Source organism: Geotrypetes seraphini, chromosome 1 (assembly GCF_902459505.1).
Source record: "Geotrypetes seraphini chromosome 1, aGeoSer1.1, whole genome shotgun sequence".
Lineage (NCBI taxonomy): Eukaryota > Metazoa > Chordata > Amphibia > Gymnophiona > Dermophiidae > Geotrypetes > Geotrypetes seraphini.
Genome location: NC_047084.1, coordinates 86539983 through 86556968, shown reverse-complemented (window position 1 = coordinate 86556968; position 16986 = coordinate 86539983). Strand labels below are relative to the sequence as shown.

The 16986-nt window shown below is 40.9% G+C and overlaps 1 protein-coding gene across 1 annotated transcript in view; it reads right to left on the bottom strand.

The window, feature by feature from the left end:
• CFAP53 (cilia and flagella associated protein 53) overlaps positions 1-10815 on the bottom strand; it is an 87215-nt gene extending 76400 nt beyond the window's left edge. Inside the window, exons 1-2 of the mRNA XM_033934567.1 lie at positions 10531-10815; positions 2167-2396 (exon numbers count right to left, since the gene is read on the bottom strand). Of these exons, the coding sequence (XP_033790458.1) occupies positions 2167-2396; positions 10531-10800 (500 nt within the window). The 5' untranslated portion in view covers positions 10801-10815. The remainder of the gene's footprint in view (positions 1-2166; positions 2397-10530) is intronic.
• Between the last annotated feature and the right edge of the window lie 6171 nt (positions 10816-16986).

Below are 16986 nucleotides of genomic sequence, written 5' to 3'. Positions count from 1 at the left end.
ACAACAAACAATTTCCTTGATTTACTCAAGAAATAAAAGATATCCACAAAAATGTGTATTCTAACGGAAGAATAATTTAGGACACCACTACATATCCTCCCACTTTTAAAGTGGCTCAAATCACACACAGATGTATCACATCAGGTCCACATGATTAGAACATTGTTACTCAGCATTTTGAAGGAGGTTTGCCCTACTTAAATCTCAGACATTTAGTTTGGTGTGCTCATGACTGCTGCGGTGAAAGTGAACACCATGGTGAGATCAAAAGAGCTGTCTGAGGCCTTTAGAAAGAAGATTGTAGCAGCTTATAAGTCTGGTAAGGAATTTAAAAGATCTTGAAAGAATTTGACATTAGCCATTCCACGGTCCGGAAAATAGTGTACAAATGGAGGACTTTCCAAACAACTGCCAACATGCCCAGGTCTGGCCGTCCAAGCAAGTTGATCCCCAGAGCAGACCACAGGAAGTACTTCTTAACCGAAAGAGTGGTTGACCGTTGAAATAATCTTCCACTTCAGGTAGTTGAGGCCAGTAACGTGGCTGATTTTAAGATCAAATGGGATCAACACGTGGGCTCACTTCAAAGAGGAACTTAGAGGGGAGGGTTATTTGAGTGGGCAGACTTGTTGGGCCGTAGGCCCTTTTCTGCCGTCATATTCTATGTTTCTAAGATGCTAAAAGAAGTCTCAAAACACCCTAAACTGTCATCATGGGACCTACAACAGGGTCTTGCTACTGTTTTGTTTTTTTAAATTCTTTATTCCTTTTTAATCGTTCAACAAGTGTACAAGAAAAAAGAACCATACATAGTCTCATAAACAACACTTGAAAAATCCATCAAGTCAAATAACAATTGTATATATATAAACCCCTAACCCTCCCTCCCTCCCAACAATACTACTTGCTACTGTTGATGTGAAAGTTCATGCCTCTACAATCAGAAAGAGACTGCACAAATTTAACTTGTATGGGAGGTGTGCAAGGAGGAAACCTTTGTTCTCTAAAAGAAACATGAAGGCCATACCGAAGATTGCCAGAGAGAACATAGACAAACACCAGGACTTCTGGAATAGTGTTCTATGGACAGATGAGACTAAAATTGAATTATTTGGACACCAGAAAAGAGGACATGTTTGGCATACACCTAATACAGCATTCCAGGAAAAGAACTTCATACCAACTGTGAAGCATGGAGGTGGACGTGTCATGGTTTGAGGATGCTTTACTGCAGCAGGACCTGGCCAGCTCACCATCATAGAATCCACCATGAATTTTACTGTGTATCAGAGGGTGCTTGAGGAACATGTGAGACCATCTGTAAGAAAATTAAAGCTGAAGTGGAACTGGACCCTGCAACACGACAATGACCCAAAACATACCAGTAAATCCACCAAAGACTGGCTGAAAACTAAGAAATGGAGAGTCCTGGAGTGGTCGAGTCAAAGCCCTGATCTTAATCCCATTGAGATTCTTGGGGTGATTTGAAACAGGCTGTACATGCAAGAAACCCCTCAAAAATCTCACAGCTGAAAGAATTCTGCATTGAGGAGTGGGCCAAACTTTCCTCATACCAATGTCAGATACTGGTAGATGGCTACCAGAAACGTCTCATTGCAGTTATTTCAGCCAAAGGGGGTTACACTAGCTATTAGGGTGTAGGGTGTCCTAATTTATTCCTCATTTTTGTGGGTATCGTTTGTTTCATGAGTAAATCAAGAAAAATTTTTGTTGTTTACTTGCAATTACATCACTTTCTTTTCCAGAGATAAATAGAAAAAACATTTTGACATCGATATGTGAACATTTCTTAAGAAAGAACTGAATATTTCATGGGGTGTCCTAATTTTTTCACATGATTGTACCTGTATTTAACATTGGATCCAAGACCATTATTAAAACTCACTAGCCTGGTTAACACCGATCTTGCTGGAAATAAAGAAATGAGCCAGTCCAGGAGTTTTAAAGTAATTGTGATGTTAGTAGAGTTCATCAGAGTGATGGTGATAAAAAGGTAAAAGAAGCAGGGAGAGGACACTGCAGAGAAAGGGAAAGTTAGAAGGGAAAGGGAGGCCATTAGGGCAGGGACTATAAAGAGTGAAAGAGACCACTAGTGGCCCTCATAAATTAGTCTTAACCAACTGACTATAGGCTGAAACATCTTACCTCTGTCGCCTCTCATCAGTTCCCATTTTGTACTGCTGCATTGCCTCTTGGACCTTCCTCTGTGTTGTGCTGTGGATAACTTTATGGTCAGTGAGCAACTCCCAATGACTAACAGCATCTTTAAATTTATTCTGTTTCACAACAGCTTTGTACTCGTTTCTTTCTAATTCTTTCTTTCGTTCATGAAGAAGTTCAGCCTCATGTGGCCTGGATGAAGGAAGAACGGCTCTCTGCGCAAAGGGAAACATGTGTTTGCTAAATATAACAGGATGTTGTGAAGCCATTTTGCAGATGCAGTAATCACATCAGAAGAGAAGGAGTTTGGCTGCCAAGCAGGATCTATCCCTAATGCTATAGTCTAGCATAAAAATAGTTGATCTGGGATAGCTAAGGGGAGCAAAATTACTAAAGCAATTATGGGATGAGATAGCAAATGAAGGAAAATAATTAAACCAAATCACCCAAAGTTAGCTGTGCAAATGTTGATGTTTACACATAGGAGCTTGCCTTAATTACTAGTGTCTATATTACAAATTATAAGTTTCAGGAAGCTTATTGTCATTTTATACAGTATTTTCAGTAGAACTTTCCATACAGTTGACTTAAAGAGTGGGGTTTTTAATGAGATTAGTGTCCCATAAAATCTTTTGGATAGGAAAAGATGCAACAAGTATTAGTTATACACAAACGCTGGGTTTTACTTAGCAGTGTAAGAGCATTTTACCGTGGGCTGGCAAGGTAAGTGTTCCAATGCTCATAGGAATTCAATGAACATTAGAGCATTTACCTCATTGGCCCACGGTAAAAAGAGATTAGGTTCTTACGTTGCTAATATTTTTTCCAGTAGATAGGTGTGTCATTCTGGACAAGTGGGTTATTACCCCAGGCCACAAGCCTCTGTAGAAGGAATCCACTCCAGATTTTTTTCTGTAATCTTCCTACTTCACTGAGAGCTCTACTGCCATCTACAGTTAGTTCCCAAGCAAGCAAGGGCTCTTCCGAAATTAGGTGAAGTAGAGAAAAGGGAAACCATCCCCAACAAACAGATCTACTAAAACAACTAAGATATGAACTGAGAACCATCAAACATCGAGGAGCTCAGGTAGTACCCCTACCAATGCTAGAAATACAATATTCTTCATGGTCCAAAGGACTGACTGACATCCAAGCTACATACTTGGAGAAAAACAATTGGAATGAGACAGTAGGCAGGCGCAAGAATAACAGGGCGGGGGTCCAGAATGACACATATATCTATTAGAAAAGATATTAGCAAGGTAAGAACCTAATCTCTTTTTCCAGTGCAATAGATGTGTCATTCTGGACAAGCAGGATGTACAAAAGCAGCCCAAGAAATCTAGGACAGGATGACTTTGCCAGCACGTAGCACTGAGGACCCAAAGGCAGAGTCCTCCCTTGCTGGCACATCCACTCTGTAAAATTTAGCAAATGTATGCAGAGTGGACCAAGTCGCTGCCCTTTAAATTTCCACTGGAGAGACTGCCCTAGCTTCCGTCCACGTCAAAGCTACACTTCTGGTTGAATATGCCCTCACAGAATCAGAGGACTGTTTCCCACAAACAATATATGCTGAAGAAATGGCCCTTCAGATCCACCTGGAAATCATGGCCTTGGAAGCTGGTGCACCTAGTTTAGTTGGATTAGTCAACACAAAAATATGGTCAAAGACCCTAAACTCGTTGGTGACCACCAGATATTGAAGAAGTGCTATTTTCACATTCAACTTCTTTAAAATCCAGTCCTGCTTCTTGGAATCTGTGGACTGAAACGCTGGCAAGCAAACTTCCTGATTAACATGAAACACCAAAACTACCTTCGGCAGAAAGGAAGGAACAGTATGCCAAGAGACACCAGTGTCAGAGATTTTAAGAAAAGGCTCCCTATAAGAAAGAGCATGGCGTTCCGAGACCCATCTCACAGAGATCACAGCTGCCTGAAAAATTGTCTTGAGCATCAAATCCAAATTTATTTTTTTTTATATATATATATTATTTTTATTTAGAACTTATTTTCATTTAGAAATTATAACCAAGTACAAACTTGTTTGGGAAATAAAGAAATTTAAGCAAGAAATTAACTAAAAAATAGGAAAAATTACAATCTTCCTTAGACCTCAATTTAAAACGATAGTCAGTGAATCCAAGTGAAACTAGAAAGGAGATTAATTTCAGGAAAACAAATTAAGGAATGGCTTAACAGTTATCCCACATTCAAATTTAACTGTTCAATAACACTAAACATGTCCGGTAACCAATTTCTTCATATCAATAAATGCACTTAGTTGATCCATATATTTTATCCCTAAGTTTATCCATATATTTTATCCCTAAGTATCTTATCATACATTTACAGAGATAAGAAAGCAGAAATGAAGCAATTAAGGAAACCACCTCGGGTCTCATGGCAAGAAATAACTTCCTTCATTCTTGAGTTTGCCTGACAACGTCTGGAAATATCCAGACTTTTTTCCCATAAAATAATATCTGGGATTGTCTAAAGAACATTCTGAAAACAGAGTTAACGTCTTGTTCAAACACAAAGGACACCAATAAAGTCGCTCCTTCTGTATTTTCAGTGATAGTAGACTCCAGTATATCCATTACATTTAAAGGATAAGGAGGATTTGTTTGTAAGTTCCCTAGTTCAGGTCCCATTTCTTTTTTAACAGGCAAATAGTAGATACGATTTACCAGCGGCATATTTTCAGAGGAAAAGCCTAGAATGTCAACCAAATATTTTTTCAATAATAATAATAATAATAAATTTATTTTTATATACCGCCATACCCGAGAGTTCTAAGCGGTTCACAACAATTGAATAAGACACAAACAGTACAAGTTTTATAAAACAGCAATTAAAAATCAGTAAATAGAGAAATACATAAAACTATAAAATGTATAAAAAGAATGTGGAAAATTTTACATAGCAAAAAATATAAAAAGTATTAAGACCCTAGTCTAGTAAATAATTGAGTTTTTATTTGTTTTCTAAAATCCAGATAAGAAGAGGCCTCTAACACACACCGGGCAAGCCAACTATTTAGTTTGGCCGCCTGAAAGGCAAAGATTCTTTCACAAAACTTTTTATACTGGCAAATTTTAACTGAGGGATAGGCGAATAGATGCAATCTTCGAGAATTCTTGTTTGTACATAAGAACATAAGAACATAAGAATTGCCTCTGACGGGTCAGACCGGAGGTCCATCGTGCCCGGCAGTCCGCTCACGCGGCGGTCCCTCAGGTCCAGGACCTGATCGTGCTCCCACCCTAAAACTCACATACGCTTTTCGCTTCTGTCCTGTAGAGTAACCTTCTATCTATACCCTGCAATCCCCTTCGCTTCCAGGAAGTCATCCAGTCCCTTTTTGAAACCCAGTATTGTACTCTGTCCTATTACCTCCTTTGGAAGCGTGTTCCAGGTGTCCACCACCCTTTGAGTGAAGAAAAACTTCCTTGCATTCGTTTTGAATCTGTCCCCTCTCAATTTTTCTGAGTGACCTCTTGTTTTTGTTGTCCCCGCTAGTCTGAAAAATCTGTCCCTCTCAACTCTCTCTATGCCTTTCATGATCTATAACTTAGATTGAAGTGAGAGTTTAGGTAACTTGGAAGCATACCGAATGTTATTTTGCAACAGAAACAAGAGAACTTAAACAGAACTCTGGATTCAAATGGCAGCCAATGGAGTTTTTGATAGAAAGGGATGATGTGTTCCCATTTTTTTTGGACGTAAATAAGGCGAACAGCCGTGTTCTGGCCCACCCTTAATTTTCTGGTAATTTTCTTGGAGCATCTACATATATAATATTGCAATAGTCAAGAATACTCAGGATAGAGGATTGGACTAGTAGGCAAAAGGAAACTTCGTCAAAATATTTTTTAATAGTATGGAGTTTCCAGAGCACTGCAAAGTTTTTCTTAAACACCAACTCAGAATGCTTTTCTAGTGTGAGATGTTTATCAATATTATAATTCATCCCATTTACCTGTATCATAGTAGCCTTGATTTTATCGTTAGAGGCTGCTAGAAAAAATGTGGTCTTTTCTTAATTTAGTTTTAATCTATAAGCAGCCATCCAGAGTTCCATCTGATTTAAAATGATTGATAGTTTATAAGCTCAGATATAAGGGAGCTTAATGGGATAACAATAGTGTTGTTGTCTGCATAAATGAAGAATTTAAGCTTTAAACTTTGCAAGAGGTTACCTAATGAAACAAGATAGATGTTAAACAGGGTAGGGGACAAAGGGGAGCCCTGAGGTACTCCACATGGGTTGGCCCAGCCATAAGAAAGTTTATCATCCTTTAACACTTTGTAAGATCTTTTTCCCAGCAATCTTCGGAACCAATTCAGGACATTGCCTGAGATTCCGATGGATTCTAAACAGTACAAAAGGATAGAATGATCCACCAAATCAAATGCACTGCTTAGGTCAAGTTGCAGAATCATAGCACTTGAACCTAAGTTAAAAAGTGAGTGCAAGTGATCAATCAATGAAGCTATGACTGTTTCCGTGCTGTAGCCTGCCCGAAAACCAGATTGGTTGTCATGAAGAATATTGTATTTCTCCAGATAGATAGTAAGTTCAGCGTTTACTAACCCTTCCAGTATTTTGGTGGCAATAGGGATACTGGCAATAGGTCTAAAATTGGATGCTATATTAGAGGGTTCTTTAGCATTTTTTATGATTGGTGTGATCATAATGTGACCTTGTTCTACTGGGAATTTTCCTAAGGATAATAGCAAATTAATCCAAGTTAGCAACTTGGCCTTGAAGGTAACTGGAACACTCTTCATGACATTTGGCAGACAGGTGTCCAGTCTACAATAAGATTTAACATATTTATTGTACAATTTGTTAAATAATTGCCAATCAATAACAGTAAACTTGCTCCAACTCAAATAGGTTCTAGGAGTATCAGAGTCTTGCAAAATAGAATAACACCAATAGGGCTTTGCAGGCTCAGTTAGTGAAGATCTCAATTTTTGTATTTTGAGATTGAAAAAGTCCACCAGACTTTTCGCAGATAAAGTAAATTCTTCATGAATGTTACTAAAGGTCTCTATATCAAATAAATCATTTACCAATGTAAAAAAGGTTCCTACTATTAATAGAGACATTACCATTTTTTGGGCATAGAAGTTTTTACATTTTTCCTTAGCCATATTTTTATAGATCTTCAATTTTAATCTCCAAGCATCTTTAATTTCTTGGATTCCTGATTATAACCACTGTCTTTCCATTTTCCTCAAATCCCTATTTGACTTTAATAATTCTGAATTGTACCAACCATCTAAATTTCTGAATCTTTTTCGGTCCATGTGAGTCATTACCAGGGACTTAGGGAAATTCAAAATTCTTATATTTTGCCATGATTGAAATTTTCAATCTGTTCAATATTCCTATTAAAGATACTTCTTCCCTTTACCATCCTGGATGTTAACTCCTCCAGTTTTTCTGTCTTGTCAGAGACCTTTTTTAATTCAATAGAAAATTCAGCTTTTGTCCCATCCAATTTCCTCCCTAGATTTTCAACAGTACTCACAAGTGATGACCTTGATACTGTGGTGTTCAGTGTCTGGAAAGCTTCCCAAATGCTCTCCAGAGTAATTGCCACAGGTTTCAATAGCTGGGGAGTAGTTTGGACTACCCCTCGCAGATCTCCATGCTCCTCTTCAGATCTCGTGGCAGTTGCTCCTTGGATTGGGGTTTCCCAGATCGAGGACTCCTTACCAGAGTCTAACTCTTCAGTGGCTCCTCCCACCGATGAGACAGCAAACTGCGCTCCAGGAGTTAATGGGGACGAAGCGAAGACGGAACTCCGTATGGACCGCTGAGAAGGTAGGGAAGTACTTGCCACTAAGGGTTCAGGCCGCACATTCCCTTTTCTTTTCGTGTGAGGCATTTCTTTGCTGAAAAATAGAACAGCTCAGTGCTCAGTGCAGGAGCATTCCTCTATGCTGCTGCCATCTTGGATTCGATAACCGATCAAATCCAAATTAATTATACAAATTTCAGATCTGGAACAGATTACTAAACTTCCTGCAAAGGCAAGAATGGAAGCACTTTGCTTTATCACAAATGTAAAAAGGAAAAACAGCTGCCAGGAAGAAACAAGTCCCTTCTATGAAAAAAAAAAATTAAGTAATACACTTAGAATTTTTCCAGTCATACACCAGCATTAGAGCTACATACATGGCAGTAAAAACCTCTCCTCAGTGGCATAGCCCAGGCCTATCCATTTTGGTCTCAGATCCACCCAGTAGCAGTACATCTACATGTAGTTGATGGGAATCCCCAAGCCCCAGAAGTTAAAAACTTCCCAAAACTCCCAAAATCTCTCCTGTCACCTTTTAGAGAGCCATCTTCGCCAGCAGTGAGCTTGACTGATACATACTGCTCACGCTGGCCCCACTGCCTTCTTTCTGAAACAACTTCCTGTTCTGGATAGGTGGAATATTGGATTCCTTCAAAGGTTGGTGAGAACTGTCAACAGCTACTGATCCACTAAAAAAGGTTTACTTCAAAAAAAATGCACATCAATTTTTATTAAAGTAAAAGGATCTCAGAAATCCACACCGCAGACCACATTAATGTCCTTAGCTGCCTCGGTATGAACAGAGTGCCTTTGATTTTATAAACTGTGGTACATAATATGCTTCAGAAATACAAGTGGTTCTCAGTGTTTCAGGAAGCCCAGTGATAAAATTGTTCAGCTTTATGAGCTATCTCTGTATGAATGAATGAGAATGAGATAAGTGTTTATTGCTATATACAAAAAAGTTTTTTTTAATTAATTACAGTAAAGGGATTTAAAATATTTAAATAAGAAGAAAAATAATAAGGATTAAATTAATTTAAACTGAAGGTCTTTTGGATGTGAGAGATTATAATCCACGAATAGCCAACGGATATCAATGTGGTCTGTGGTGTGGATTTCTGAGATCCTTTTCTTTTAATATGCATTTTCTTTGAAATAACCTTTTTGTGGATCTGTATTTTTAGGTGGTTTTTAATCACATTTTTGCAGTTGGGATAATGTTTGAACTGTCAACAACTACCCGCCACTCTGCTCTTTGGCAGAGGACCATTGAGGGAAGCGCACAGGAGTAGGTTTTATTTTCTTTGACTGTTGATTCTCCTGCTCTCTGTTCCGTTGAAGCTATTTGATCACGGAGGTAGTCCTTTGGCTTCAGTAAACATAAGAACATAAGATTTGTTGCTACTGGGTCAGACCAGTGGTCCAATATGCCCAGCAGTCCGCTCACGCGGCGGCCCTAAGTGTAATCTCTACATGCCTTTACATCATGTTCTGCACCCAGAAAACATATGCAAATGTTATGTGGGTTGGTAAATGACATCTTATGGGAACAGTGTTCACATATTTTAAAACGGTTTCTTTTCAGGCATTTTGAAAATAATTGAAGCCCAACTGAATTCAGTAAAAATGATGAGGAAATATTCACTGAAGGGAAAAGTAATAAAACGGGTCATACCACAACTGCAGACTAAGAAAAACTGAGGGGGGGGGGGTCTAATGTGGTGTTATATACTAGATACAGTGGTGGGAATAGGCACACATGCGCATAAGTTTCTTACAACTTATGAGCTTGCTATATTCTAGGTAGGCTCCACCAGCTGTGTTATCACCACGTATGTGGCTATGAAGATCTCTGTCCATGGAGAAAGCAGGTTGTGGGGTTGGTCAAACAGAGTGCATCAGAGACACCAGAGTGCCGGGGAGGGGGACAGATCACCCACGCGGGAGAGGGGCATGGCATTCTGAGACACCAGGGAGCCGGGGGCGGGAGCAGGATTGCCCAGACAGGAGAGGGAGAGATCTGCTCATCCAAAACTGGGTGTCTGGCTACACCCATGCCTCTTCTTTTTTGTTTCAAATTGTTACAATACAAAAGATTCATAAACATAAAGAGATCAATAAATGTATACATGTTTATATGCAATAAGTGACCAAAAATTTAATAAAGAAAATGGTTTCACAAGTTATCTTAAGAAATATTCAATGCAGGTACTGTCAGCATTTATGGGTTTTATCTTCCTGTGGCTATGCAAAAATTATGCTGAAAACAAGGTTGTCAAAGGACTTTCCTACAGCCCTTCATTCTTCCCTCTCTGACGTGGCTCCTAATACTCTTGCATCGCCCTAAGGCTAAGAGCTCCCCTAGAGCTTTAAAATCACACCTTGGGGCAACGGGAGCTCCGCCCCGCGCATCACAGTCACGTGCCAGGGAGCCGATGATACCCCGTTAACACCTTAAGGTTGTATCCAGGGTCACGGCTCGCCACCACCCCACCCCTTTTCCTTCCTCAAAGCGAGTCCTTACTATGGCCAGTAAGCCCGGTTTATTCCCCAGCACCTCCCGACACCGGGGTCTCTGTTGTTTCCGCCTCGCCAGCATCTTGTGTTCAGTGCGGGGGAATGTGAGGATCCGGAAAGCAGCGCCGCCAGCAACGAGAATAATCTCCTTCACGCCGCGTTCCGTTGCTATGGCGATCAACACCGGCGGGGGGAAGTGACGTCTCGTCACCATAGGAACTGCCCGCGCTCTCCACGGAAACAGAAAAAAACTTTGGAAACGCAGAGCTTTCGCCATTGCGCACGGCTCTGCCGCGAGTATAGCGCTCCTAGTGGAAGCAGGAAATAAACCCCAAACATTGCAGGAGTGGTGACTGATGACTTGATATGGCGCCCCCCAGCGGTCGGAGACGGAGCTGCAAAATATCGCCGTCGGTAGAGAGAAAGGAGACCTCTGCCTTTGAGGAAAGTGCGCCAGATGTCATCTGTTATTTGTCAGACGGTACTAGGGAAGAAGACTACTAACCACTAGAGATGCCAAGTGACCAATACATAGCTTGTAGTTTGGAGAAACAGTATACAAAATAAATAAAATATTAGTTGACCTTGTATTAAAGCCTTATCCCTGTATTCTATTTACATGTACTTGATGTCCCTATATTGTTACTTTCTCTGTCTCTCTCCCTCCCTACAAATATTCATGTATTCAAAGACTTTATTGTTATTTTTTCGCTGACTGTCCAGCTCTTCTTATTGTAAACCGCCTCGAACTACTATGGCTTTGGCGGTATATAAAAATAAAATTATTATTATTATTCTGCCTAGTTGAGATTTTCTTTTAATATTTCAGATGTAGCTTAAGCCTTTTCTGGGCTAGTTCCAAGGCAGGTTGTATTCAGATACTAAACTAAACCTTAAGTTTATATACCGCATCATCTCCATAAAGATAGAGCGTGGCGCGGTTTACAGGTAATTCAATAAATGAGGGAAGACATAATAAGAAATTAGAGGTTATGAAGAGGATAGCTAGCTATAATTTCTCTATTCCTAGAGCAGGGGTGGACAATTAATTTTTCCAAATATATATATATATATATATATAAGAAGCAGTAAATTGTATGGCTTTGATTAGCTGCCACTGGTAAGATTAGGCTTTGAAAATGTGAAAAGGGCATAGTAAAAACACCAACATTACATCACTATTTAATCAACATCCATAAAAACAATTTTGAAAATGTGCATGTTTATGCAGTCTTTCAAAGATCAGCATTAAATTAATTTTATTTAAAAAAAAAAGTAATAAGTGCTTTTGCGATTATTTGTAGTCTACTTCATTTGCAGTTTTTCAGGTTTTTTAAAGTCGGTGAGAGAATTCTAGTCTGTCTTGGGCTTGAACAAGATCACTGAAGTCAGGTTGAATGTCAATGAAAAAAAGGCAAAATTGTCTACATTGTTTTGCAGCTGAAGCACCAGATTTTCTGCAATGTCCTCAATCCTTCTTGTTACAGTTCACATGGAGAGGGGCACATTCTCAAATGCTCCTTTTTTTTCCTCAGGGCATATTAGTGCTGCACCAAACACTCTTTGATAAACTCTCCATCAGCGAATGGCTTACTGTTTTTTGGGGTATTTTTTGCAATTTTGTGAGATATCATAAAGGGGAGAGTGTGGTTAGACACAAAGGGGTGTAGTGGTTAGAACTACAGCCTCAGCACCCTGAGGTTGTGGGTTAAAATCCCACACTGCTCCTTATGACCCTGGGCAAATCACTTAATCCTCCACTACCCCCAGGCACATTAGACAGATAGGGAAAATGCTTGAAGTACCTGTATGTTAACCACTTTGAATGTGATTGTACAACTGCAAAAGGCAGAATCAAGATGGCGTCGAGGTCGGACGTCTGAGCGGGTCGCAGCGAGGTTGAGACAAATTTCCTTCTATCTATTTACCACTGAAACGCGACTCTAACCCGGATGGGGAAGAGAAAGGGTGCCGTTCGTCCTAACCCTCCGGCACTCGGGACCCCGCAGCGCACGATTCAGCCAACGATTTTGGAAGCTTTCTCCCGCTCAGCTGCGGAGAACCCCTCCACTTCGGGGGTGAGCCAGGAGTTTTCTGGCGAACTCAGCGCAGGAGCTGCCCGAGCTTTCTTGAGCCCGGAGCAGAGGTCTATCCCATCCCAACCCAGAAGTGTTCTAGTGCAGGGAGCTGCAAGAGTTCAGCTGCCCGATGTGGGAGGAATGGACTCAAGCAGAGGAGGGACTCCAGCACTGGAGCTTCGGCAGGACAGTGTTGGAGACATTGACCATCATTGACCATCTAACCCCTGGCACTAATGGAGAAGAGGTGAGAGGAGCTTCTGGAGGTAATAATATCTGTTTTGGGGAGCTGAAAAGACCTGAGACAATAGATATGGAAGCGCTATGGCAGGCCATATCCATCATGGACGCCAATCTAAAATTGAGTCAACAATTAAAACTGATTATGGGTCTATCTACTCCAAGGTTGAAATTGGAGAAACAAGAGGAAAGTTTGAAGGAAGTAAAGACAGTTCAATTGGAAATGGTTAAGGAAAGATCATTCATCTCTTGTAAGCTGGAAAACTTTGAAAATTAATTTAGGAGGAATAATTTAAGACTTCTAAACTTTACTACATGTCCTATCATCTCCCCAGTGGAGATGGCGAGAAAATATTTCCAAGAAGTCCTAGCCATCCCATTGGAAAATTTACCTCCAATCGTAAAAGCCTATTACTTGGACATTAAGAGACCTCAAGGGGAATCTACTCCTAAAGGAAAATCTAAAGATAATGTTGATTTGTCTTTATTTCTGGAAAGTTCTTTTGAGGTGGTTACAGATAGAACCACTCTCTTATTGACTCTAGCCTTGGAAAGTGAGAGAGAATATGTTTTATGCTTATATTTCCGTCATTTAAATGATATGTTTTTGGGCTCAAATGTTAGAATTTTTCCGGACCTAGCTTTGAAAACCCAGAGGCGTAGAAAAGAGTTCTTGGCTTTGCGGCGAGAGCCCTTGCCCTTGGTGCTACTTTTTTACTTAAATTTCCAGCAAAATGCTTTATTTCCTATCAAAATAAAAATTTTCTTTTCTTTGAGCCCAAACAGCTATTAGATTTTTTAGGGCCAAAAGAAGGGTTGGTCATGGATGAATGACCTGTCTACCGGCTGTGAGGGGGTTACTCGTTGCCATTACTCTATTTTGGTATTGTATAATTAATTGAATTTATTTTCTCTCTTGATTCTAAATTTGTGGACTGAATAGTTGATTGAATTTTCTAGTATAAATGTAAAAAATTTTCTTGTATCTTTTAGTTGGTTATTCTGATCTCTTTTCAAGATTGTAATTCTTGATGTTGAAATGAAAAAGGTTAAAAAAACAAAACAAAACTGCAAAAGGCACTAAGTGTTCAATCCCAACCTGCAGTCTGGGTACTGCAGAAATCCACAACTTTTCTGAGCATATGCTCCACCCCCTTAATCTGAGAGCTAGTACATATAAGCAGTCTGTGCAGAAGTCTTTTGCAATTGCTCTCCTTATTTTTATTTTATGATTAAAGTTTGTTTCTTGGTGGTTTCAGTTCCTTGAGATCCCTCCCCAAAGGTTTCCAGTCAGAGAAAAGGGCACAATCCTGCGGTGCCAGACTGCAGCTTCATAGAGAAGCTCTGGTGGATCTGTGGATCAGCCTGCTGTGTGCCACCTTCTTGAATTACCCGGGGTCCTTTCCCGTGGGAGTCTGCTGATCCTGTCACAGGTTTCTAGTACAGGCTGTGTCCATCTGGACTGAAACCCACCCAGGTTTCAAGGCGCAGGCTGCCTCTCCCGCCCCCAACTGCGTGGCAGAGGATCCATGCAGGCGGAAGTTGTAGTCAGTAGTATCTGGCCGGCTGGCAGTCTGAAGATCTTCCATTCTGTGCTTTCGGATTTGAGGGCAAGCTCTTATGTCCCTCCCTAGCTAATGTGGCTTTAGTATGTCACCTAGCATATGGAATCCAGAAGGGATGTAACAGAATGAAGGATTAAGTTTATACTTTTGATAATCTTCTTTCTATTAGTCCCTGGAGGATTCCATATGACCCGCCCACTCTGTATTCACTCAGTTGTTTGGAGTAGCCTGCTCCTTTCTGCCTCGGTTTCTCTCATTACAGGCTTGAAGGTTTTCCAGCCAGTTACCAATTCCTGTGGGGAGTTTCTGTAAGTATGCACATTACCAAAGGCCTTTCTTGGGGTGCTCGCTACACACTGCAGGTTAGTTCTACATTGTTGCCTTTGTGCCTGTTTAGCACTTGTTAATATTTTGCAGAGCAAACCAGTTCATCAATTGCTTCTGTTGATGGGGATTCTTCCCCTTAACCCCTTGTCGTAGATTTGTTCAGGTAAGTTGCTTGGCTTTGGGACTTAACTGAATTTTTTTTACTAGCTCTCAGGCTAAAGGGATGGAGTATATGCTCAGAAAAGTGGATTTGTGCAACACCCAGACTATGGGTTGGGAATGGGATTGAACACCTAGCGTATGGAATCCTCCAGGGACTAACAGAAGGAAGATTATCAAAGATATAAACCTAATCTTCCATCCCTGGATGTGTAAAGCTTGGTAAAAACTCCTTGTTGCTTTTGCAGCTTAGCTAGCAAAGCTTCAGATGTTCACGCCTGCTCTGCATCAGTCAAGATTTTATATTTCTCTGTGAGGTACATAATCGAAATGAAAATACATCTTAAAAACCTGCCTAAATTGGTACTTGGACTAAAAGACAGGTGGTCCAAGTGCCAATAATTGAAACAGGTTTTAGACGTATCTAGAGGCATCTTAGTCCTTTAGACTGCATCCAGAGCGAAAAGTGGCATTTTTCGAGGAGTAGTTAGGGCATGAGGTGGGCGGGATGTGGGCTGACCAAACCGTCGTCCTGTAGCGATAATTGAAAGTTTGCCGAGACTGCCTAGACCAGGGGTGTCCAATGTCGGTCCTCGAGGGCTGCAGTCCAGTCGGGTTTTCAAGATTTCCCCAATGAATATTCATGAGATCTATTTGCATGCACTGCTTTCATTGTATGCTAATAGATCTCATGCATATTCATTGGGGAAATCCTGAAAACCCGTCTGGATTGCGGCCCTCGAGGACCGACATTGGACACCCCTGGCCTAGACAGAACTTATATATGTTGTGATTTAGGCAATCTAAAAACAGGTATAAGTGCCCAGAGGTTATCCAAAGAGACCAGATAACCACTGCAGACACAAAGTACAAACTCCCCCAGTGATCATTGACCCCCCTCCCCCCTGCCATAAAAATCAGAATAAAAACGTAATCTTTAAACACAGTAATCTGTTCTCCACGAGCTAAGCATGCTGCTTTACCTTTGACTTCAGTAAATAAATACGTAGAAGTCCATGTCTTGTTAAAAACGCTATATTCTTTGCCAATCTTTCTTTTTTTTTAACATGCTCAGGTCTGTCCTACAGGATTTATATTATAACCCCCCCCCCCCCCCCCACACACACACACCTTTTTAAAAAAAAATTTTTTTACAGAGCCGTGCTAGTGGCTGCCGCTGAGGTAACTGCTCTGAAGCCGAGATTTAAAGGGCTTTGGGTCTTTTGTCATACAGCAGCTGCTAGTGTGGCTTTGTAAAAGGGGTGGGGGGGGGGGAAAAGTTTGTACTACATGCAATGGAAAGTTAGTTACCAGCCCAAGGTCATAAGAAGCAGCAGTGGAATTTGGGCCTGCTGCTCCAAACATGGGCTGCTGCTACACTGTTTTATTTGCAGATACTGTAGGTGATCAGTCTTAACAGAACTTTAGGTTTCTAACATATTAATATGAGCCGGGAAGGGGTAAAACGCGGACCTTGTGGATCTAAACCTACACATCCTTAAAAATCTGAGGTCCGTGCCACTTTTTATGTAGAATAAATTTTTATTTTCAAAAAGAAGAGCAACCTACAAAGGACAGGCAACGGTGGAATAACAAGAAAGTAGAACCAGAATCCAAAATAGACTAACCCAGCACCCTGCCACTTTTAGTCTCAGCATAGGTTATGGCTTCTGACTGACCTCCATGATACTTTAGCTCTGACAGACTCTAATGCTTCTCCTTCCCTATGCTGAGACTAAAAGTGGAAAAATGTTTGCCCTGAAGTCCATGCCAATTTTAATCTCAGCATAGGGAGGGAGAAGCAGTGGCGTACCAAGGGGGGGGGGGAGGTCCGCCCCGGGTGCATGGCTTGGGGGGGTACACAGCCGGCCAGGTCCGGGTCCTCCTGCCTTTCCTATCCCCCGGCCCGCACCGCTGCAAACTTACCTCCCCCGCCGACAAGAAGTCTTTCCAACATCAATTCTGACGTTCCAGGCCAGCCAGGCAGTGATTGGCTGGCCCAGAATGTCCTCTCCGACGTCAGAATTGATGTCGGAAAGACTTCTTGTCGGCGGGAGGAGGTAAGATTGCAGGTGCGGACCAGGGGAAAGGAAA